Source organism: Chaetura pelagica, unplaced genomic scaffold (assembly GCF_000747805.2).
Source record: "Chaetura pelagica isolate M959 unplaced genomic scaffold, ChaPel_1.0 scaffold296, whole genome shotgun sequence".
Lineage (NCBI taxonomy): Eukaryota > Metazoa > Chordata > Aves > Apodiformes > Apodidae > Chaetura > Chaetura pelagica.
The window spans coordinates 599,360-622,281 of NW_009953648.1; the positions used below are offsets into that span (position 1 = coordinate 599,360).

At 41.8% G+C, this 22,922-nt stretch overlaps 1 protein-coding gene across 4 annotated transcripts in view; it reads right to left on the bottom strand.

Moving 5' to 3' along the window:
- The window catches only part of CTNNA1 (catenin (cadherin-associated protein), alpha 1, 102kDa), a 103,115-nt gene that overhangs the window by 71,386 nt on the left and 8,807 nt on the right, over positions 1-22,922 (bottom strand). For 2 of the 4 annotated variants that reach the window (XM_009999949.1, XM_009999950.1), the window contains exons 3-6: positions 21,939-22,105; positions 21,027-21,146; positions 18,742-19,008; positions 16,054-16,257 (exon numbers count right to left, since the gene is read on the bottom strand). In XM_009999949.1, the coding sequence (XP_009998251.1) occupies positions 16,054-16,257; positions 18,742-19,008; positions 21,027-21,146; positions 21,939-22,105 (758 nt within the window). Of the gene's footprint in view, positions 1-10,209; positions 10,221-16,049; positions 16,258-18,741; positions 19,009-21,026; positions 21,147-21,938; positions 22,106-22,922 lie in introns of all 4 variants that reach the window. The other 2 variants (XM_009999947.1, XM_009999948.1) reach the window with 2 other exon arrangements.

Here is a 22,922-nt window from a genome sequence, read left to right on the forward strand (position 1 = left end):
AGTGGTACTGAAACAGAACAAAGTAATTTTTTTTTTACCATTTTTTTTTCCACCTGTGGTGCCAGGGAAGAGGAGAAGAAGAGAGATGTCTCTCTGGTATGGAAAACAACATTCTCAAAACACTTCATACCATTTTTGTACCAATATCAGGTACTGGAGCTACCAGTATTCGCTTTAGGCTTATTCCTATATCTAAAGAAGTTAACAGCATAGGTTTTATGATATAGAGAGCAAAAGTTCCATAGGTTCCATACTTCTTCAACACATTTCCACCTCCAAGACAAAAATACCTACTCATATAGATAAGCAATCACAGGAAAGTGCCAGGGTCACAAGAAAAACCATCCTGCAACAACATCCATCTTTTCCTTAAGATCGCAAAAGAAAACTGAAACTGGCAACAACACATCGCAAGCTAAAGCTGAGCTTTCCTTGAACCAAGTTTCCCTAGTTTCCACCAAATCATGATGCTGAGGCAAAGTTAGGGTTCTACAAGCCAGACTTGGACCCTGAATTAACAAAGCACACATACCTGAAATCTTGTGTTAAATGTGAGAGGTTTATGATCCTTGTTACCTTGAGCACGTTTTTCAGTTGAGCTCTGAGAGCCAGGTTGAAGGTTTGTGCTTGGTTAAGTCCACCAGGTCTCCCCAACCCTTCAAGCAGCAGAGACCTCCCTCCATCAGCTGGCATTTCATTCTGAGGCAGCAGATGGGAGGCAGAAGGATGTCTAGGCTCTGTTTTACACATCTCCAGATGTAAAGAGGTTGCTTTGCATTGGGCCTAGCATCCTGCTCCTTCAGGAGTATGCAAACTTGTGCTTCTGCTCCCCATGGTGAGCAGGCAGGCTGTGTTCTGCAGCCAGGACTGAGGACTTGGTAACCCAGGTGCAGGCAGCTCCTCTGTGGCCAGCCACACCTCTGTGGCATATGAACTGACCAGGCCAGTGTCTCCTCCTGGACTATCCCAGACCACAGCCCCAAGCCCCAGCCCCCACCCAACCTAACAGAGAGCAGAAGAAAACACATGCAGTGGAAAAGCAGTGGGTTGGCCCCATGCTGCAACAAACAGCCTCCCTGGTCTTACGGTCTGGGTCTATACAAAGCCTCGAGATGGAGAAGTGCTGATAAAAGCTCCAGTTTAAACCTACAGTGTTTCTTTTGTTGTGCAGCAGATGAGAACAACGGCTCATCCTTGACTGCTGTGCAACCAGGTGAGGACTAATCCAGGCTGCTCTGAATGACAACCCAAGAGCTCCAGCAGGGCAGCACAATATTTTGTCAATACTTACAGCTGTTTCCTCACAAGCAATTTTGCTGAGTGACGACTAGTTAAGCCTGGCTATAGGTCAATTCATCTCACTTTCAGCACGGCTGGGTAGATGGGAGTAGCAGGATGGATGGGGGGACGTCTCAGAATACCAAATCAGAGGGACAAAACACTTCTGCAGGAGGCATGAGACAGCTGCTGGGGCTGGTGAACAATCCACTATCACAGAGCTGCCTTCACAGGCTTGGTTTTTCATTTTGATGTTAATTAGTAACCTTATCTAAAGAAAATCTCAAGTTTTTCCTTTGTAAATTACATGAACTAATAGATCTAACCAGAAATATGAAGAGTAGGCTGACATTTACATCTGCAATAATTGTAAGAGCCTTGAAATATTTTAGGTCTTATCATATTTTACATGCATGTGAAGGCTTTAGAAATAGAACTAAAACTGGAAAAACACAGACCCCTTCAAAACTCTAATTAAGAGCGAGCCAAGACAGCATATGCCCTTTTCCAAGAGGAAGAGAATGCATATTAAATCTGGGACTAAAGCCACCTAACTCCTGGCAAGACAGCTCAGACGAACAGATAATAAAATAATCCTACCACTAGTCATAAGACACTCAAAGCTAGAATTAATGTATCCTTTATTCATCATTAGAAATATAAATAGCTTTAGTTTGTAACATTTTCAGTTATTTCCTGTAGGAAAGGATTCAGCAGCCTTAACCTGCAACATCGCAACAAAAACACTAGAAGTTGCCTTTGACAGGAAACAAGGCATTAAAAACTGGAAATAGCACCAAAAGCTGAGAAACTGTTGAGAGACTGAGCACCTCGAGCCTTACCAGCACCAAAAAGCAGAACTATCTCCTCCCCTTTCCACCTGGGCATCTTGGTAACTTCACCTGCCTCCATCAGCAAAGCTGCTTGAAACAAGAATACCCTCACTGACCACAAGGTTGACACCACCAGCTGCCATTAGAGAAAGCCAGAAACCTTATTCCCATCACCTCCATTTACCAAAGGCAAGTGACTCACCAAGGAACCGTGCAGGATTAAAAAGGCACTAAAAATGTGGCATGCAGGGCATCATCCTGTACAGAGACACTATCAAGCCATTATTTACTAAGCTAACTAATTAGCCAGCCAGCCTTGCAGATAATGAGGATGCATTAAAGTATTTGAAAATCCAGCACAAACCTGATACATACAAAGTGGCTGCCCTTCTTCAAAAGAAAATGAATGTCAAAGGAAATAAACCATTTAGGAACAGTCAGCACAGCTCAGGTGGAGCAGGAAGGCAGCATCACCTAGGAAAGAGCTCAGAAAAGGAAGCAAAGCAGAGAGCTATGGGATGCAGAGGTATTTTGCATTTTTATTGTATCAACCTCTACTTGTAAAGAAATCATTAGATAGATTACTTAAATTAGCATTAGATAGATGATAAAGCAGCAGCTACTCAAAACAAACAGAATTAATGTACAGAGCTGTACAATCTGGCACAGGAAAAACATGGAAATTGAATGTACTTAAGCTGACAGTGATCTGAAAAACCCAGCTGGTTAAATACAGTTTTACAGCAAGAAATAAGCTTTAACTGAACATACACTTCATTGCAGTCTAGTACTGAAAGCACCCTTCCCTTCACACAGGCACTGCTCCAGAAGCAGGTCATGTAACCAAAGTCACAGAGCAAGTTTTCAGAATGCATAAAACAAATTAATCCATCTACTGGATATGACACTAGGAATACTCCCAGGGAATAAAAGTTCCCAGGGTGCTTGATACAGTCCTGCCCTTTCAAAAGCATTTCCTAAACTCCAGCTGAAAATACCCAAGATTTATTTTAATACTTTTTTTGAGGGACAATGGAGAGGTTTCGGGGGGAAGAAGTACTGGGGTAGGGGGAGATGTTTCCACAGTACTAAGAAACTGATTGAGAAAAAGATTTAGGGGAATTTTGGAGATCACAGAATGTCTTGAGTTGGAAGGGACCTCTAAAGGTCATCTAGTCCGAATGCCCTAAAATAAGCAGTGACACCTCCAACTAGAACAGATTGCTCAGAACCCATCAAGCCTGACCTTGAATGTCTCCAGGGATGGGGCCTCCAACAACTCTCGAGGCTACCCGTTCCATTGATCCACCACCCTCATAATAAAGAACATGATCTCAATACCCATCACCAAAAAGCCACGTTTCCACTCTCTGGGAGTAAGTTTTTGTGGCAGTGTATGGGGAGGACACACTTCCAGGACAGGAAGATTTGCTGCTTCACTACTGCCTCTTTCTCCACACACATATTCCTCATAGATCTGGTAATTCATTTTAGCTGCCATTCCCAAGCAGAGTCCCACAGCATCTGCATACACAGGAACAGCCTCTGGGGGTGAGAAAAGCTGTGTATGACAACAAAAGGAGGGGATGAGCAGAAGACCATCATACCCAGGTGATCCTGGGCAGCAACCTTACCTGCACCTACCAGAGAGCCCAGCCTGCTTCAGACCAGCTCTCACAACACAAGAACATTAACTTTTCAGTGTGTGAAGACCCTGCCTTCCTCAATTACAAGATCTGACCATCTTGTAAGGCCATTAGCTCCCAAGAGGTCAACTGCTCAGGTGCAAGACAGAAGGGCTTTCCATTTTTTCCTTTTTTAAACATTTCAGTTATTTCTGCATTAGTCTCTCATTTTCTTGCCTTTTTTTCAGTCCAGTGACCTCTAGAATTAGTATTCTTTGACTCCTGGAGAGGTGCCCAAAAACTCATTCTTCCTCTAAGGAAATACACAATTTGGCATTTAAGGGGAACAGTATCAAATGATATAGCTGCAGTCTTATTTTGTACTTGACATCAGAGCTTTCATGTCACCTTCTTCCCCTGAAATGACTCAATAAAGACAGTCCTCAAAGGAGAGGTTCAAAGGCACAGCAGGGAAGAGCAACCAAGCTCCACATTACAAATTTTTCCCTACCCAGTCCAAGCAGCTGACTGGTAAGGTGGGGAAAGATATATACATGAACCTTTCGGAAAAAGGGAAATGAAACTGAAGCCACAGAAGCCACCTGGGCAATTTATAGTAGCTAGTCAGTCAGGCAATTCAACACAAGTAGAATTAATTGTGGAGGTTTAGTTAAGATGCTTTGAATAAAATTAATGCACATTTAAAAAGCAATGCAAGTTATATGAGGTTAAAATATAAAGTTAAAAAATATGAGGCTAGCACATAAATGGAGGTATACAATTCAGGCTACCACTGACACCCACAGCTATAATTCAGCTGCTGGGAAGCTTGAAAGGGTGTAACATCCATCTAGACCTTCCAACAGTAGATACCTAACAGGCTGTGTGTGCTACAAACAAGTCCCAGAGTTACCTTCCTACACAAGAGACAGTTTTTCTAAAGTATCATACACCAATGTTACTAATTAGCAGCTACAATGAATCTCAAACCTGTCAATACAAATGGTCACAGGTTGATAAGCAAGACAGAAACTTTCAAATGCAGGTAAGTCTCGAGCACATAACGAAGGGTGTCTGGAAAAGCTGCAGGAAGATACTTCAGGATCTCCAGTTTTCCTTAATATTTCTGCATGCATATCTTTTGAGAGAAATCAGGCAACTACATTCCTACATCAAGACAACATTTAAAAAATTTAACCATATCAGAATTTTTTGAAGTCTTGAATAGTATAAGATGGTAAACACCCTGACTTCAAACTGCCCCCTATGTGCCAGCCTCAAGCGTCATGGACAAATCTTAGTCTATCATTATAAAAACAAAACAAAATGGTGCCTGCCTTGCTCAGTTCAAAATTCAGTCAAGTTACCACAAAGGCAATAAAAAGTATTGTTGTTTTTGTTTTGTTGGGGTTTTTTAAGGAGTCCATCTTTTAAATATGAGACCAAAATATTTTCCCTAAAATGCAGTAGATGAAAGGCAAACTAGAAGGAAAATCTGAAGCAGGCATGAAGCAGAAAGGGCAGGGTGCCCTAGAAGGGACACCTGTGGGCTGCCTGAACACCTCAGCTTCACAGAGCTAGTAAATCCACCTGCAATCACCAAGTCTGCACCTTGTTTCTCTCCAGATATCCAGGCACACTCCTGCATCTTTCACATTTCCTCTGCTCCACAGAGAAACCTGGCTCTCAAGATATCATACCTACAAAGCTAAACAGCTTCTAAACCACGAATCATTTGTTTTCAAAGCCTTTTTATTCTTTTCAAATAGCTACCAGGCTTCATTTTCCAAGTTCTTTCCACAGGTTTCATAAAGTAACTGATAATGTCAATTCAAGGTACCATATTCTGTATACCACAGATGACAGCACCCCAGGCATACAGAAGAGATTCTGAACTAAGAAGCAATTCTTTTTTTTTTTTTTTTTTTTTTCTGGCCACATATGGCAGCAGTACAGCACCCAGAGAACAGCAAAAAACTTTCTTCTTGACAGTCAGAGGTTAACACACATGCAGGATGAGCCAATAAACCACAAATGGCTGCACATCACGCAACATTTGCTTTCAATCTGAAACATCCAGACATTGCAGAGAAACATGCTCAATTTGTGAAAGGCAGAGTCATCTGTGAAGGCAAGCTCAGATCCATGACACTTTGCCTTTTTACCGACTCCTAATTTTGCCATGCCCTGGTTTTCACCTTACGGCCTGATGCTCAGGGAAAACTTTTAATTTGTGCTGAAGCAAAATATATCTTTTCGCACACCTTTCCAAGGAAGTTCTTGGCCTGAGAGCGTATAGGTTTGTTACTGCTATTGGAAAGAAACAACTATTTTAGAGTGCCAATTCAGCAAGAATAATTTTTAAGTATACAGTCTCCAAAGTAATGAAGTCAGCCTTTTCAAATAGCTTTAAGCAGATGGTTGTTAACCCTGACATATACACGCTGTCTCTGCTCTGTTTCTCCTCTGCCCATTTGCCTCTAACTCCTGCTGAAGAAACATGTCTCTGACAACAAGAAGGAGGCCAAAATTTTCTCCTCTATTTCAACAGCTTTCCAAGATACAGCTTAACTCTCATCCCTTCCTCAGACACAAGAAAGACTAAGTCACTCTTTTGCCTCTATTTACATTCAAGAGGGCTGCCACTGCTTGAATAAGCCACAAACACTAATTATTCTGTATTGATTCAGTCGACTTTTCTGGGACAAAATAGGCCTAAGGATCCAGGACACATTAGGAGCATTAGAGAACATCAGTTTTCTTACACAGGATAAAACAGGTTAAGCAAAGAGCAGGGTCTAGATGTTAAACACTACATCTAGAATGGAAACTCTGAGTTCCTGTCAAGAAAAGACTTCTATTGTTTGCCTTGGGATGGATAAAAAAAGGCAAAGAGATATCAGAAAGCAAAAAAAACCCACCAGAGCATAAGAGCTTCTGCATATCACCAGAACTGGAGAAAGTATTAGCAGTGCCAGACAGTAACAGAGATCCGTGCACAGTGACTGTCCTTTTCTCTCACTTAATTATCTTCTGAATTTGATCTTGTAAAATGATAGGAATTTAATACAGAGTTTGTATTAGATCAAGGCTAAAGAAGAAAGGGGAAGACCAGGACTTGAGATACAAGTCTTTTGTGGTAATGCAAGAATTGTAGTATTCCAGCTTGGTAATGATTCCATCACCCCTTCCCTCCAACAAGAGGAATTCAAAAGCCCAGTTGTGTGTCTAATACTTCTGCACACTGAGAACACGATCCTGCTGGAGGCTAAAATTCTGCTTATCCACAGATCGGCAGTCACTGTGCAAACCTACATGCTCTGTTCCATCTATACTCCTCAATTTTCTCAAGTTAGTACCAAAAGGAGCTTCATTAGGAGTGACTAAATATACAATCTTATGTAGGCAAACACAGTTCAAATATTTTCCTACAAAATGTTAGGACTGAAATTAATGAAGTTGCAAACCACAGAATTTTAAAGCCAAATCCATACATAGCATTATATTTATGTAAAATGGTTTAAAGCTCAACAGAAGTTAAGTGCTGCTAAATGCCAACCATCATATCAGAAACAAGTGTGTGTAGCTTATTACTTCAGATCTTCCTTCCACCAATGTTAAGTGTCAGCTGATTAAAATTAGATTAAGAAAGGCCTAGATTTATGATATAATATTAGAAGATGCTAGATATGTGTTAACATCCAGTGACAGCACATGTCTAACAAGAAAGGAAATAAGATGTTCCATCAATACAAACCTTTAAGGGATGGGGAAGGAAAGGAGAGATAGGGATTCAGGTAGGATAGAGGCCTTCACTGCCACATGAGATATCTGAAGGACTCAATTCTCTAGTTTAAAGATAACATTAGACTATAGTTCTGTTGCACACATATGGAGTAAGCAGAAAGTTGTGGCTGCCCCATCCCTGGCAGTGTTGAAGGGCAGGTTGGATGGGGCTTGGAGCAACCTGGGCTGGTGGGAGGTGTCCCTGCCCATGCAGGGGGGGTGGAACCAGGTGATCTTTAAGGTCCCTTCCAACCCAAACCAGTCTGTGATTCTATGATTCTAAGAAGTGAGGTCAGCAACCTTCCCTCTTTTACATATATTATAAGTATACAAGAAAAATATTGAAAGGTATGGAAAGACTGGAAGGCTGAGTAGTGCTGCACAAGACAGTTTACACTAGGTCCCAATGACTGTCAAATCTATTCAATGTCAGAGTTATTACTAGCAATTTTGTGCCAAACAAGCAAGGCAGTGGATGATGAAGAGGAATGACTTAAGATTTCAACAGACTGCTAAGCCGGTGCTGGAGCTAGACCCAGGTGTGAGCTGGGCTTTGGTGGGTTTCTCCAAGCAGGCATTAAGGCAGCCATATACTTCTTTAAGAAGTGCATTCTCACTGCTGCACAAAGGCTGCCTGAGGCCTGAAAACATACCCAGGGCTTTCAAACTGTGCCACTTGCTTAAATGAACTGGTAGTCTCAGCTGAGAGGGACTGCACTGATGTTTTACCACCAGCCATGACAAACATCCAAAGGGCTGCCCAGATGTGCTGTCCTTCCTCCCATCTGAGGCTGAGCACCCTCATGGCAGCAGTGGTTTGGGATCTCTAAACAGGTATTTCCACATGCATGTCAGGATGACCTTAGGGTAACTGCTCAGATGACAGGGAGCTCTGAAGAGCTTTAAAACCCAAAGCCCACAAAGCTGTTAAAGCTTTGCATGAGCCACCTTCCCTTTCTTTCTGTAGGCCCTTGTATTACTGGCTAAGAAATAAAAGTTCCCAGAATGTCTTCTGAAAACATACTCCACTCTAAGTCCCAGACCAGGATGATGTTGGGAGAGCAACTTGGAAGCTTGTTTCTGTGGCCTGAAAATGCTCAATAGATGCTGAGTGAAATTCTTCTCAGCTTCATCAGGCTTCACTCCAAGTAAACTGAATTATTTACCCTATGTCAGCCTGTAGGCATTGGACTTAAAAACTGTATCACTTCAGAAATGTTTTGTTTTTAAAAGCAGCATCTTTCCCAAACTGATAATGTCTATGGAAATGAGTGCCCAGAATAACAGCATAGATCTCTTTACTGAACAGCAAAGTCCATGACAGGAAAATCCATCCAGGCTTTCAAACCACGTCCATCATGTCAGCATTCAAGCATCTTAAACCAACAGAAACAATATTAAAAAAGAAAGTGTAGATTATCTCAAGGCAGAACTTTCATCAGCATTCTTTATCATAAATATGGATCAGTCTGCCAGTTTAATTCAATTTTTTCCACAGAAACAGTTGCTTTCATTAAAAGGGCTATGCAAGACCCCTTTCAAATGCATAGATACTTGATGGGAACTAAGTTTTACAGTCATGTGGAAATTCACACACGTGCCTTCCCGAGCTTGGATCTCTGATAGGAATACAAAGCTGTATATCAACATAATTAATAAGCAAATTAATAATGAAATCACATCTATATTATGTGAATAGAGTGTCAGGAGTAGAAATACTCTTCATTGCTAGTTCTGAAGACAAAATTACTTCTCAAAAAGGGCACTGAACAGATAAGCTAGGCACTTTCTTGTCCATTCATTTTCAAGCATCAGAGATCCTCAAGGAAACTTAGGAAAGAAAAGCAAAATAGCACAATTAAGGTTGAGAAAACACACCTGTGTGGAGTAGTACATTTCTGTAAGGGCACTGAAACCTGAAACGGGGTGCAAAACAAGCATTTAGCAAGTGATGAGACCTCCAAGTCTAAAACCAGAATTGTTGAGACCTACTTCAGATACGCTGACAGCCAAGTCACACCAGCTTGGTGTTACAAGGAGTATAGTGCAGCATCCTGGAGTTCTACCACTTCACAGACCTTCACCTTGTGCTATACAATTGTTACATTAAAAGAAATACAACCCCCCAGCCCTAAACATACTGAGCTATGGTACTCAAACCTCTTGTGGCCAAACAGAAGATGGAAGCTAGAAAAAAAAACACAATCAGCTGAAATAATCTGAGCCTGGAATGCCTGCTCTGAAACTGGCCCCAAACGGTTTTTCTCCATTTGCTGCCAAGCACCTCTAATGCAATCCAGACAGTCAAGGACACAGTCAGAATGTTAATATGAAAGCATTAAAATTCCCATTGAAATAGGACCTGTCAAGCTACTTTATGTAACATGATTTATCATTTCCAAATGTAGTAACAAGGGATTTTATTGTACAGGAACATGTTGTACACAATGGGGCTCTGGGTTCACCTTCCACACTAGCCAAACTGCACTTTCTGACAAAGTTTACAGTGTCCAAGTTACTGGTGTGTGTATGAAAGGGTAACTATTTGCATTAGAAGTCGATGGGGTATAGAACAGATTTAAAATGAGAACTCTATGCACAGTTCTGTGCATGCTGAACAGAACTGCACACCTCTGATCACTGCTGCTGAATAGCTCCAAAACTGAGCTTATGGAAAGAAGTCGAACTGTCCCCATCCCTCAGAGCACTTGCATTAAGCAATAAAAATGGGCTGTCAAAAGCTTAAGGAAGTTTTTACTTAGTCTTACATGTCCATCAGATAACTGATGTCTTCCACAAGCTCCAACCAGTCAGGCTGAGAGCAGACTGGAAGCTTTTGGTTACGCTTCCAGTGGATGCACCTTCTAACCTGCTAAACCCCAGCCTCAAAACCCACAGCATCATCCTGTGTTTGCCACATTTAACACACCCACTAAAATCGAGGCAAGCAGCCCAAGTTTTTCACTAACACCACCCATAGAGAGTTACAGCACAGAGCACAAATCCTCTCACAACTTAAAGTTGGTGGATTAGTGTGTCTGTAGCCACACTTTCCTACCTCACCATTCTACATACAAGCTTCTCAGAAATGCAGAAATATTTCAGCTTTCAGCTCACTGTTCTTTTTATGCATTCACTCTAAGTATTTTAGGTAATGTAACTGAAATGAAGACTACATGTATAAATTTCAGGCAGAGTTAACTGGTACAGTACAGAAAAGCAGAGCCATTGGCAAGAATTGTACCAGCTCTCTACTGGGAGAGGTACCCCACCAGCTGCCAGTGCAAAGGCAACCCTGGGATTAAATTGGATGTAGTGTAAAAAATATTCTGCTTCCTAATTTTTATTTGGAGCAAACTGCAACCCATCATTGTCTACCCACACAAGATTCTGGAGTTAGACACAAAAGATTTTGTTGTGGCTTTTTATATTACTGCACTCAGAATCCAAGCTTTCTTACTAACTTCTTCATTGGTGCAGTATCAATCTTTACCATCATTCAAGTAGATGCTGTTTAGCTAGGAATAAGCAGCAGAAGGCCTTTGCTGGCTTAAAAGGCATTTTGTTTAGACTTACGTGGGGAAGACGAACTGTCTTCCAGTCATTTCCTCTGCTTAAGTCTGGTATCTGTGTCAACAAAACTCAAACATGCTTTGATATTTTTTCACTTACTTAATAAAATACACACCAAGAATGCCTGACTGCAACAGAACACAAAGATCTGGATCCTGCCATCCACTACTTAAGTTTGTAGTATAACTATGACTGATGTGGTGAGTTTATTGCCCTCATTCCAGGCAGCTGATCCCAAACCCAAGACTTTTACAACACTAGTCAGAATCAATAATGACTTTATTTAGGCCTTTCTACTCCTGCTCTGACATTCACCACTAGCATTAAGAACCAAGCTTACTCCAAGTAATAAAAAGCAAATGCATATAGACATTCGTGTTTGCTATTTCAATCCAGGAGGGACCAACAATGCAAGTTTAAAAAGGAAAAGTATTTTCTGTTGGAATTGTGAAAAGTGAGCTAAAGCCATAATGGAAAGCAGCTCTCCCCAGGCAAAATGGAATATGAGGAGAAAAAGCTAAAGACTTGGATGTTACAATTAAGGGATAAACAGCTGGCATTTTAAGGAATGTGGCTTATAAACCAAGATGCTGAGTAATAAAATGGCAGATGAAGTTCAGTGGACATGGGTAATAAGTGATTCACAAGGGAAAAAACATCTAACTCAACATACACAGAAACAGATTCCTCTAGATCTCACCTGAGATGCACCTCTCACTTCATATGCACCTCATATTAGCTGAGTGCTCCCTCCCTGTCCTCTCACCCCTGCCAGTCACCCGGAGCCAAGCCAATGGGAGCTGAGCCCTTCTCCTCGTGCAGGTCTGCAGTGCAGTCCATGAGGCTGTTGCTCCGCAAAATGGCTGGTGAGAATGTAGTGGTGGCCATCGAGAAGCAGGGAGGCTGGGACGCAGCTATCTAAGGAAATAAAGTGTTAGGCATTATGCAGACAGGACTAAAGAACACCACCAGAAGATCCCATGACACCACCTGAATCCCGAACACCAGATGCAGTTCTGGTTCCCACATCTCAAAGGGAATCTAAAGATCCAAAGCACAGGAGATCACAGAACAGCCCTAGAATGGTGAAGGTTGGAAGGGACCATAAAGATCATCAGGTTTCACCCTCCCTTCTATGAGCAGGGACACCTCCCACCAGACCAGGCTGCACAAGCCTCATCCAACCTGGCCTTAAACACCTCCAGGGAGGGGGCAGCCACAACCTTCCTGGGCAACCTATTCCAGTGCTTTCCTACCCTCATGGAAGTGCACTTCAGGAACTCACTTCCTGATCACTGCCACCTCACACATTGTGATTCTCATCTCAGAGTCTTCTTGGGCCTCATGAGCTGGATTTTCTGAGTCAATCTAAACAAGCAGGCAGCCACTGCCACACCTAATGCTGTCTAGCACTAAGTCCACAGGACTAGGCTAAAATCAGCTGATGCAGACTTCTGTGAAATGCAGATAAGCACAGGCATAGAGTCCTAAACCAGTCCATAAATCCCACCCTGATCCACTATGTGTTTGATAATAACTGCACAGCCAAAGCTGAGAGGAGGTGTTGAATATCTCCCAAGCACCTAATCAAACTGGGACACCTTATTCTGGAGGACGTAAGACCAAAATCTCCTACATAATATGGCTTGACATAAGTGGCACAGAAGAGAATGAACAAGGAGTAACTGCTCAGGTTCTTTTCCTAAATGACATGGAGGAAGCATCCAACAGGACAGGCAGAGGGTCGTTCTGCTTCAAAACAAAAAATGTTTCTTCACACAGAGCCTCTTTAAAGCAGGAGAATTCCTTGCTAACAAGGATTATGGATGCTGTAAGTTAATATGGGGTAAGAGAGAAACCATACAGATTCACTGGGGGAAAGTCATCAAGAGCAATTCAATGCAGTCAGCAATGCCAGCTCTGGCAGCACCCAAGCTGCAGACCACTAGCACTTGGGGTATACTTTGGGTAAGTAAAACTACACATCTTCCTTGTTACTGCCCTCTTTCTTGTAGGGTCCATCACTGACCACTATCAAGACAAGATATTGGCCTTGATGTAAAAAACTTATTTTGATCAAGTTGGATGACACCTGAAATGGCAAACTAGGTGTCCTAGATGGAAAAGGAGATAAAACGCACACCAGTTTAGGAAAGTAGATACAAACTTTCATAATAAACTACTGAATATGCAACTCTTACCCTTCTTCTAGCAGTATAATCACAGGCCTCATTACCTTGTTAGCAGATGCAGCAGGGGTCAAGAGATGCTATAATTCACTTTATTACTGAATACTCTTAATCAGATAGAAACTTCTGCCACACATCGTATAACACAGCCTGCAACATCTGCAGACTTACAGACTCTCAGGGACACGCACAGAGGGACTATTAAACTATGGGTCCAAACCACTAAACTTTGTGTTATAAACTAACTAGGAAACAGCCTTCTTACCGCCAGAGGTCTGAAAGAAAACCCAAAAGCTAGAGGAATTCACTAAAACAGAAGGCATTTAAAACCAGAAGAGAAATCTGCCTCAAGACATTCCCCTGCTTCAGCTTTTCCAGTGCATTATTCCTCCTCCAACCTCCTCTCTCAATTTTTACACTTGGTCAATAAATACCTCTTACTCTAGCACTGAGATAAGATTTATGATGCACTGCAAGTGCTGTGCAATTAACAGATTTAATGTCTGATTCATCTCCTCCTTCAAAGGGGCACTGGAGAAAAGCACAACAGGAGATGGCTGGGTACTGAGTTGTGGGTACATCATACGTACAGGTGATATGACATTTCCTCTACCACTGCTCTAAGTCAGCACATCCCCACTCTTCCTGTGGATGTATCAATCCGTTTTCACCATTTAGGAGTCCTAACTATTATTCACTCTTCAGTTTGATCATTGAGAGATTTTTCTCTACCCTCAGTATGGATTTTTTACACACCATCCCACGTTTTCACCATAATTTATCAATTGCTTTTTCCACTCCATTTCACTGAATTTCTAATCTCATTTCCCCAACTACACTGTCTACAATCATAACATAGCACTGACTTAAAAAAATTCAGCATGCTCCACTAATTTCACAATGTGTTAAAAGAGATATCAGAGGGAATACATTCTTTCCCTCTCAGCATGATTACTTTAACTTGCATATCAGAGACAACAACACAGAGCTGGGGAGAAGGATAGGCATGTCTGCAAAAGAAAGCCAGAGCTCTGCCATCTCACACAGGTATTGACCAACTTTCAACAAGACCAATGTCACCAACTCTTATATGCAAGACTGAGCATTTACCTCTTCCCCATTTTTCATTAGCATTTGGTGGATGGTTTATTTTGAACTATGCTGACAGGGCTTCATCCAACTCAGCAGCACATTTGTTGGAGGGATTATTACAGATGCATCATGCACTAATAGAACACCCTGCTCTGAAAGGCATTTTAAATGGCACAACTTAGTGGCTTGCTTGCAGTCCTAACTTCTATATAATGTCAATACTGAGCACAAGCTACTTTCACAAGCAATTAAGACAGACTACATGAAGTACCTACCTCAGCCTGCAGGCTATGTAAGACTTGCCTTTCAGGTTTGTTCAATTATTTTGTCCTTGTCTTTAGTAAAATGAAATCCCTGTTTTACTTTCTCCCCACCACACACTGCATCTGTTTTCCAGATTATACCCTATCCACACATGGCAGCCTTTGGACCAGTTTTACTCTATACTGACATAGTTTTCACCCACAGGTTTGAAGGTAAGGTATATAGCAATGCTCCTAAATAAATCCTACTGTCTAAAAAAAGAAAGTCTCTCTGTACTAAGTTTTACTTCAAACATGCTCAAAAGCATAAACAACTCTTCACCTCACCCTATGGAGATCTCTCCAGTCCTTTTTCCTTGCCAAAGTGCTACAAGCCATGCAGTCTGCTTTAGCTGTTGCTATTTCTGCAACTTTATTTCTGAAATCAACTTTAACTATATTTAAGCTTAAAGACTAGACATAGACTAAATCCCATGGTATCCCAACCTCATCTCTCAAGACAGCAGGAGTTGTTCAGATTAAAAACCACTGGGATAAGGACAAAGAGGCAACCCAGGGGAGAAATATCCAATATTACAAACGATGCCCTCAAAGAAGCTCATCCACATGACACGACACTTATTCCAACTATAGGAACAGTCTCAGGCTTCAAATCCTGTAGGTACATCAAATGCCCACACACTGGTACAAAAAAAATACTCAGGAGTCCAAACTGTTCTCAGGATTTCTTACTAAATATTTAACTTTGTGCATCACCTCTTCTCAAAGTAAGTAGATTGATTCTGAGAATCTGTGCCTCTAAAAAGATGACAGTTAAACTTTCCTAGGTTCAACAGCAGTGAACTTTATCTGTAAGCCAAGTATCTCACCTTATGCAAACTGAAGCTGAAAACCAGACTAATTCTATTGAATTCCTACACAAACCAATATTAACAGTCATAAAGTAAAAACAGTGCCAAAGGGTTAAAATTTATTATGATAATCACAGAATTACAGAATGTTGGGGGTTGGAAGGGACCTCTGGAGATCAAGTCCAACCATCCTGCCAGAGCAGGACCAAAACTAGGGAAGATCACTCAGAAATGCATCCAGACAGGTCTTGAAAGTCTCCAGAGAAGAAGACTCCACAACCTCTCTGGGCAGCCTGTTCCAGTGTTCTGTAACCCAATATGATAACCACTAATACTTGCTTAGAAGACTACAGATCAATTTTAAGGTAAGTATCATTAATGATTTATAAATCTGTTTCATCCTGTTTCCAGACAAACCTTTCAGGACTGCTAGTTACTCTTCATATTCTGTTTGGGAACAGAACAAGCCAGCTTCAAGACACACAGCTTCAACTCCACATTTTAGATCATGACATGGAGTTAAAAACCACCCAAACTAAGCAAACAAAACAGAGGATACTCACATTGCCCATGTATTCTGAAAGAAGATCCTGCAAGGCCTGTCTCACTGCATTACACTCAGCAACAATCCGCTCCCGTCGGTCATCACGTGTGCAGGATGAATCAGCCATCAGGGCTGCTCCACTAATGATGCTCTCCAGGCGTTCTTCCAGAGAAGGCCTAAAACGTTCTTCACTGAAGGTTGATGGATCCACAATAATTTGTTTCTAGTCAAATAAAGGTTTTAGAAATCAGTAAGCAGACCAAGCAGCAAGATCCCATTAAGTCATTGAGACAACTAATGTTTACAGAAAACCCCAGGTTGGGCAGAAAAGGCAAACACCACACCATTTTGGCACTGAGGATCATTTTTATAAGTAGTTTTGTAAAACTACTAAAAGGTTCCCCAGCAGACTACATTGCTAGTCATTTCTTGTGCTGCTTTAACAGTTCAACAAAACTTGGCCACAGGAAGCCTAGTTACATGAATGGCAAAAATCAAACGTGCCAGCACAAATAAGGTTCAAAGTACAGAACTCTTCTTAACTACATGTCAATCCAGACATGCCTTCACTAGTTAACTTGTCAGATACAATTATCCCATCATGAACAAAAACCCAAGGAAAACAAACATCCAAAATTAGTCCTATATATAGGGCTCTGTTGTCCTAATTTATCCGCTCTTTCTTCTCTTCACCCTTATGCAGGTAAATACAGATTCTCAAAGTGAAACACTAACATAAATGTTTCAAAGAGCACAGAAACCAATTTCTTCATGGCAGAAAACTATCACAGGCTTATCTTGACAGAGCATTAAGCACAGCTCACAGGGAGAGGCTGCAGGCTGAAACTGCAGTACTCATGTACCTTTTGTAGCACCAAGGGGCCAATACCACCACCCACAGAAGTTCACCAGGAAGCAGCAGTGTAGTATTTATTACCCACCTTGTGAGTACTTTCAGGTGGTTTATTTAAACAGGTTTGCAATTCATTAAGGAAAACTTATTTGGCCATTTCAAGGTTTGGTGGTTTGCTTACGATTTGGGTGGGGACAGGAGGGGAGGATGTTACTAATATAAAAAGAAGGCCCCAAGGTTTTTTAAATGGGACTTTTTGCAGTTTGAATGCCAGCTAACACTGCAACCACTGCCTCTCCCCCCAACCAGCACGTTTCATCCGCCTACAGAGTCATCATGCAAGTCTTTGCAGCAGGATTAGAACATGGCTTTCCAACATGCTCCTTATTTTTCCTTTTAGCTGTGCAGAGAATACAATGGCAGCATGCTACAACTCCAGAACTGCACCAAAGCCAGCAATAATCATAATCTTGTTATCTCCTTGTAGCCATTTAATATTTTACCATCACGGTGAAAACACTGAGTATTTGGGAGCATATGTGTGCAAAGCCTCTATAACAAAAGCACAATAACATTCAAGCATTAGCAGGAAATGAAGTACAAGGATAAGATCTGCAGAGAACCTGAACACATTTGTTTTGTCAGTCTCCCTTGGCAGGATGGAGACAACAAAGCTATCGCACACAGCACGCTCTGAAGCTGGGCTGCTGAATGAGCCCTGCTGCTGCTAGAGAGCCTCACAAAGCAGAACTAAAAGCTCAAAAGCTCCATGTGAACTGCAGCATTCAAAATCTCCAGACATATATTAGAGTTCTTACAGTAAAATATGGCCATATATCAGAAATCACATTAAATGGTTTCAGCTAGATTAGCCAACCCATGAACCTGAACTGCTGCTTCACTTCTACGTACCCCAGTCAGTCTTTACCATGGGTGTGCTGTTCCAGGGCCTGCCTGATCCTCCCACACACACCTGCTCACACCTTGGGTGCTACCCTGAGGCACATTCTTAAGACTTGGGTAGCTAAACATACAACTGATGGCATTTAAGAAAAGCAGACTTCAAATGGAAATCATAGTCACAAAGATCAAGACAACCATGACATCAGAGAAGGGCCTCACACTGGGCACAGGGAGAACTCAAGTAAAAGAACCTGGCACAGAAGGGAATGCAGGGAAGGAGCAAGAGTGGTAAGAAAAGGTTAGCAATATCTAGCAAAAACAAAAGTATTAAACACCTTTGAGTGATGGTTTTGCAATATTAAACAGAGTTTTAGAGCTAAGTTACTGCCAAGGTGCTTAAAATTCAGAGGCTGAATCAGTGGTAGACACAAAACACTGACTTCAAAAAGGAAGTGTTCTCAGTAAAAATGCATGGCTATCCTCAACAACTCCCTGAATGTGAGATAAGGAATATGACAGATCACTACAACAAACCAATGTGAAATGACTTCATTACCAACTAAAGATCATATTAAACTTCCCACTCTGTGTTCCTCTCAATAGGTAGTTTGGGCAACTCCAAATACCTTATTCACTTTTAATAAGTAATTTCTGTCACCTACAAGAATACATGACATAAATATGTTATGAAATAATGAATTTAAAATAAATCAAGGGCTTACCTCTAATATAGCAGTAAGCTAACTGCTATTTCAGTTCTATATTCTATCAGCCCTAGTTTGGATAAAGACCTTTTTTAAAAATAAAAGCTTACTTCACCTGGGAATTGCTGTATTTCAGTAGAAAATAATCTTTCAGACAATATAAATAAAAGCAAGCTGTTGCCAGTAAATAAGGGGAATGAAGAGTTGAAGTTACCACTTTTGTTTACAGAAAGGGCTCAAAACTTACATCAAAGTTGTTCAGAGCATAAGCCAGCTCTCCACCTCCCCCCTGCTGCTGGGCAGCATCATCTGATGCAGTTGCTTGAGCTGCATTTGATATGCCTGTGACTGCCTGCTGAAGCTGCTTGTAGATCAAGTCCCTGTTGGCTTTGTAAGCAGCTACATCAGGGTGCTGCAGACAGGCCTGGGACGCCGTGTAAAGAATGGGAACGTTCTTCTGCAGAATTCCTCTGGCTGCTGCCATTTGGTCACGGTGACCCACATCTTTCAGTTCCTATTAGGAAAATTAAAAGAAAAAGCACATTTGAGAATATTCCCCACATTTAAGATCCATACCTAGCCTTCCTGCATCTCCAGAAGATGGGCAGGTTCTTTCCTCAGAACACTCAAATCTAACTACCTTCTGATTGAGTATCCCTATTCTTAAGGGCTCAACTAGTTTCAAAACACAACAGCTTCATAAAGACAAAAAAAAAAAAAAAAAAAGTACTGTAGGGCTGCTGATTCACATCTTCACAACTCAAAATCTAAGGCTACATTTTTGCTCCTCTCCACAGCAGAGGACCAGCATTTTGAAAACTGGCAACACCTATAAATCAGGAGCACACAGAAGTAGTGAGCACGCATTTTTCTCCCCACTCCTTCCAGTTTGCATTAAATCTACAGAACCACAAAGAAACCTACACTCTCACAACAGAATACCTTACATTTTTAGGTAACTTAAGAACCAAGCTAATTTTTAACTATCAAATGAACAACAGGCTTCCTCTGCAATCTTGTCTTGCACTTGCACATGAGACATGAGATCTTTAATTTGAACCCTACCACTGACAACCAGAATGTTTTCTTTAATCACACCTAGAAGATGGTTGTTTACCCTCCTCGAGAGACTTGGGTACTTAATTTTTGAAGCACAAGTATATCATCTCATTGAACTTCTTGTTCATCTCCAATGAGACAAAATTAATTTAAGGAGTGTAATTACCACTCATTTAAGATTAGCAAGCAAGTCCGTAGGTCTTTTCCTGAACACTCACTGCTGCAATTCTCTAAAGCACCATCACCTCTGGCTTGGAATAGAAGCACTATGATTAGCTTCTGAGTCCAGCATGAGCAGTAAGCTTATAAAAGAACAAACACAGTTATTAGCCATGTTGTCATTTTAAACTTATCTCTTAAACCTAACAAAGAGGTGATGGAAATGAAGAAGAGCACTGCCTTACTGAGAAAGGGAAAAAAACATCTGAGAAAAAAACATCCAAATGAATGGGTAATAGGTAACCTCTGTAAGACCCGCAGCAAGCAGGGAGGGCACTCCAAGCAGGCTTTCAGATTTACAGATTTAGTACAACCACTTTCCATAGTGTGGAACAATCCATCACAAAGCAGTTAAAGAACATTTATTGCATTGCCATCACAACCCTACTCCCATTTACTGCAATCAGATTTTAGATACATAGCCAATGGGCAATTCACTTCAGAATGTACCTGGTTTATTTTCAAAGATTAATCTGTGCAAACAACACAAGCTGTGTCAGAGGTGCATAAGCAGTTTTGGTTTGTACCTATCAGCAGAACAAATAAAAAATGCTCTACAAGAATTACACTGTTTCTGAGAAATGGGACTGCCTACACCTCTGCTTCCTCTGGATAATTTACCTACACAAAAATGAGTCACAACCACGCTGCTGAACAAATTTTACACATAATTTAAGGTTAAGCACAAGCTATCCAAGTACAAAACATACACATAACCAGGATATAAAACCCCTTCTCAAATGGGGATTTCAGTGCAAGACTAACCACCATTGCCCCTCCGTTTCTTGGAAAGAGCTGTAGTTCTGTGCCCAGTCATGACTTTGGTTCCTTGTTTAAATGGCCACGTTCAGCCCATCTGTGCAAACCACAAAGGCAGTGTGGTCTAGTGGTGAGCACACCAGGCACACCTCAGTTCTCTTTCCTTACCCACACCTGCACTGCTTCAAACTGGGAAGTGCAAGTCTTGGGAAGCAGGATTTCACTGAGGTACAAAAGCATTAACATAAAGAAATTCTGCCAGGAGCAGTACACTTCAGCCAAGCAGACTTTCTGCCTATCAAGGAAGCTCAAATTTCCTCAACACAGTGGGAGTGCAACATAAAGTATTCAGCAGAAAAAAAAATGAAAAAAAAAATTAAAAAGGACAGTACCCACTGCTGCCAACACAAGAGCAGCAAGGCTACCTTATTTTCTTAATTTGAAAAAAGGAAAATAAGAAATAATACACAGAAAAAAGAGCTGCCATCTCTCTACCTGTTGTCTTTTGGCTGCCATTATGTTCAGCTTGTCCACTTCTGGTTTGAGGGCTTTGTACTGGATGCCCAAATCCTGCTCCGTGCCAGCATTTCTTAGTTTCAAGATACCTTCTTCCACCTGAAATCACATATATTCACTTTTTTTTTTTCCAAGTACTGCAGTCCACAGTCCAGAAAGTAATTCAGAATGTACCTCACATCAGAGAGAGAAAGCAATCTTCCTCTGCCCCCTTTTATTTCTTGGGGAGAGAGACTTCAAAGGCTGATAGCACTCAAGGCTTAGGTACTAATTCATAGTCACCAGATACCACATACAGTGAAGTCCACATTTGAAAGACTACGAAGGAATGCAGGGCCCTGGTAGAACTGCAGCAGTGGCCACTGAAGGGCAAAAGGGGAGTCTCAAAGCCCTTCTGCCAAAATAGACCCATTATAAAACCTCATCTCCTTTCCAATTCTGCACAAACCACCCACCTTCTTGCTTGTCAGAAGAGAAAGCTTCCTCAAATATTTCACATTTGTTTTACTTAGACTACTGAAACTACTCACAGCTAGTAGCTGCAAGGCAGTGGTGGTTCTAAGAACGCAAATTATTTAAGATTAAAACAGCTGGTTATCACCTGCGGTTGCAAACAATAGTGTGTTTAAGTTTCAAAACTAATAGTTCAGAATTAAGTGCAGCACAACGTCCAAAGCTACTGACAATGAGCATAAAAACAAGAGACAAACATCCGTTGCACAAGTTTTGCTCAAAGGAAAAACCCCAAAAGCCTCCCTGCTGCAGAAGGGAGCCACTGACAGCGTGCACACTGGGCTCAGCACACATGCATGAAAAAAAACAAACACTTGACAGAGCACAACTGGTGTGCCAGACACGGCAAAGTGTATCACAGCAAAGAGCTGTACTTACTACTTTGAGCTGAACAAGCAGCTTGTAGACATCTGCCATGTCAGCCAGGATTAGCAGGCGAGTAACGGCAGAGAGGAGGGCGCGCGCCGCTCGGACCATGTTCCCTCGTTTCACAGAGGAGCAGGGGTCATCTGCAAACTCCCCCGAAGCGCTTTTCATCAGGTCACCTGCACAGGGAGAGATGCTCTGGCTTTAACATTGCACAGCACTTCCTCGGAGGCCATAAGGATTCCTAGGCAAGCCACTCTAAGTCTTGAAAGTAAAAGGCGATTGCTTAAATATGGCCAGCAAATAATACTGCGTGTAGCTACCTCTAGGTATGGTTACCACATGGTATCAGAGTAGAGGGGCTTGTGCTGGGAAGAAGGGCAGGAAAATAACATTTTGGTCCTTATTTCCAACTGTACAGATGTTTTAACATGCAAAAATCCTCTGGAGAGGCTAACTCAGCTTCCATTGCTATTATACGTGGGACTTGCAGTTATTTTACAAACTACAGTGTCCAGTTCTGGAGTCACCAAGAGAAGTAGGACATGGAGCTCCCGAAAAGAGAGTCCAGAGGAGGCCACAAAGATGATCTGAGGGCTGGAGCAGCTCTGCTCTGGAGCCAGGGAGAGTTGGGGTGTTCAGCCTGGAGAAGAGAAGGCTCCAGGGAGAACTTATAGCACCTTCCAGTGCCTGAAGGGGCTCCAGGAAAGCTGCGGAAGGACTTGGGACAAGGGCAGGGAGGGAGAAGACAAGGGGAAAGGGATTAAAACTGGAAGAGGGGAGATTTAGGTGAGACATGAGGAGGAAATTCTTTAGTATGAGGGTGGTGAGACACTGGAGCAGGTTCCCCAGGGAAGCTGTGGGTACCTCATCCCTGGAAGTGTTCAAAGGCAGGTTGGATTGGGCTCTGAGCAACGTGGTCTAGTGGGATGTGTCCCTGCCCATGCAGGGGGCTGGATCTAGATGATCTTTAGGGTCCCTTCCAACCCAAACCAT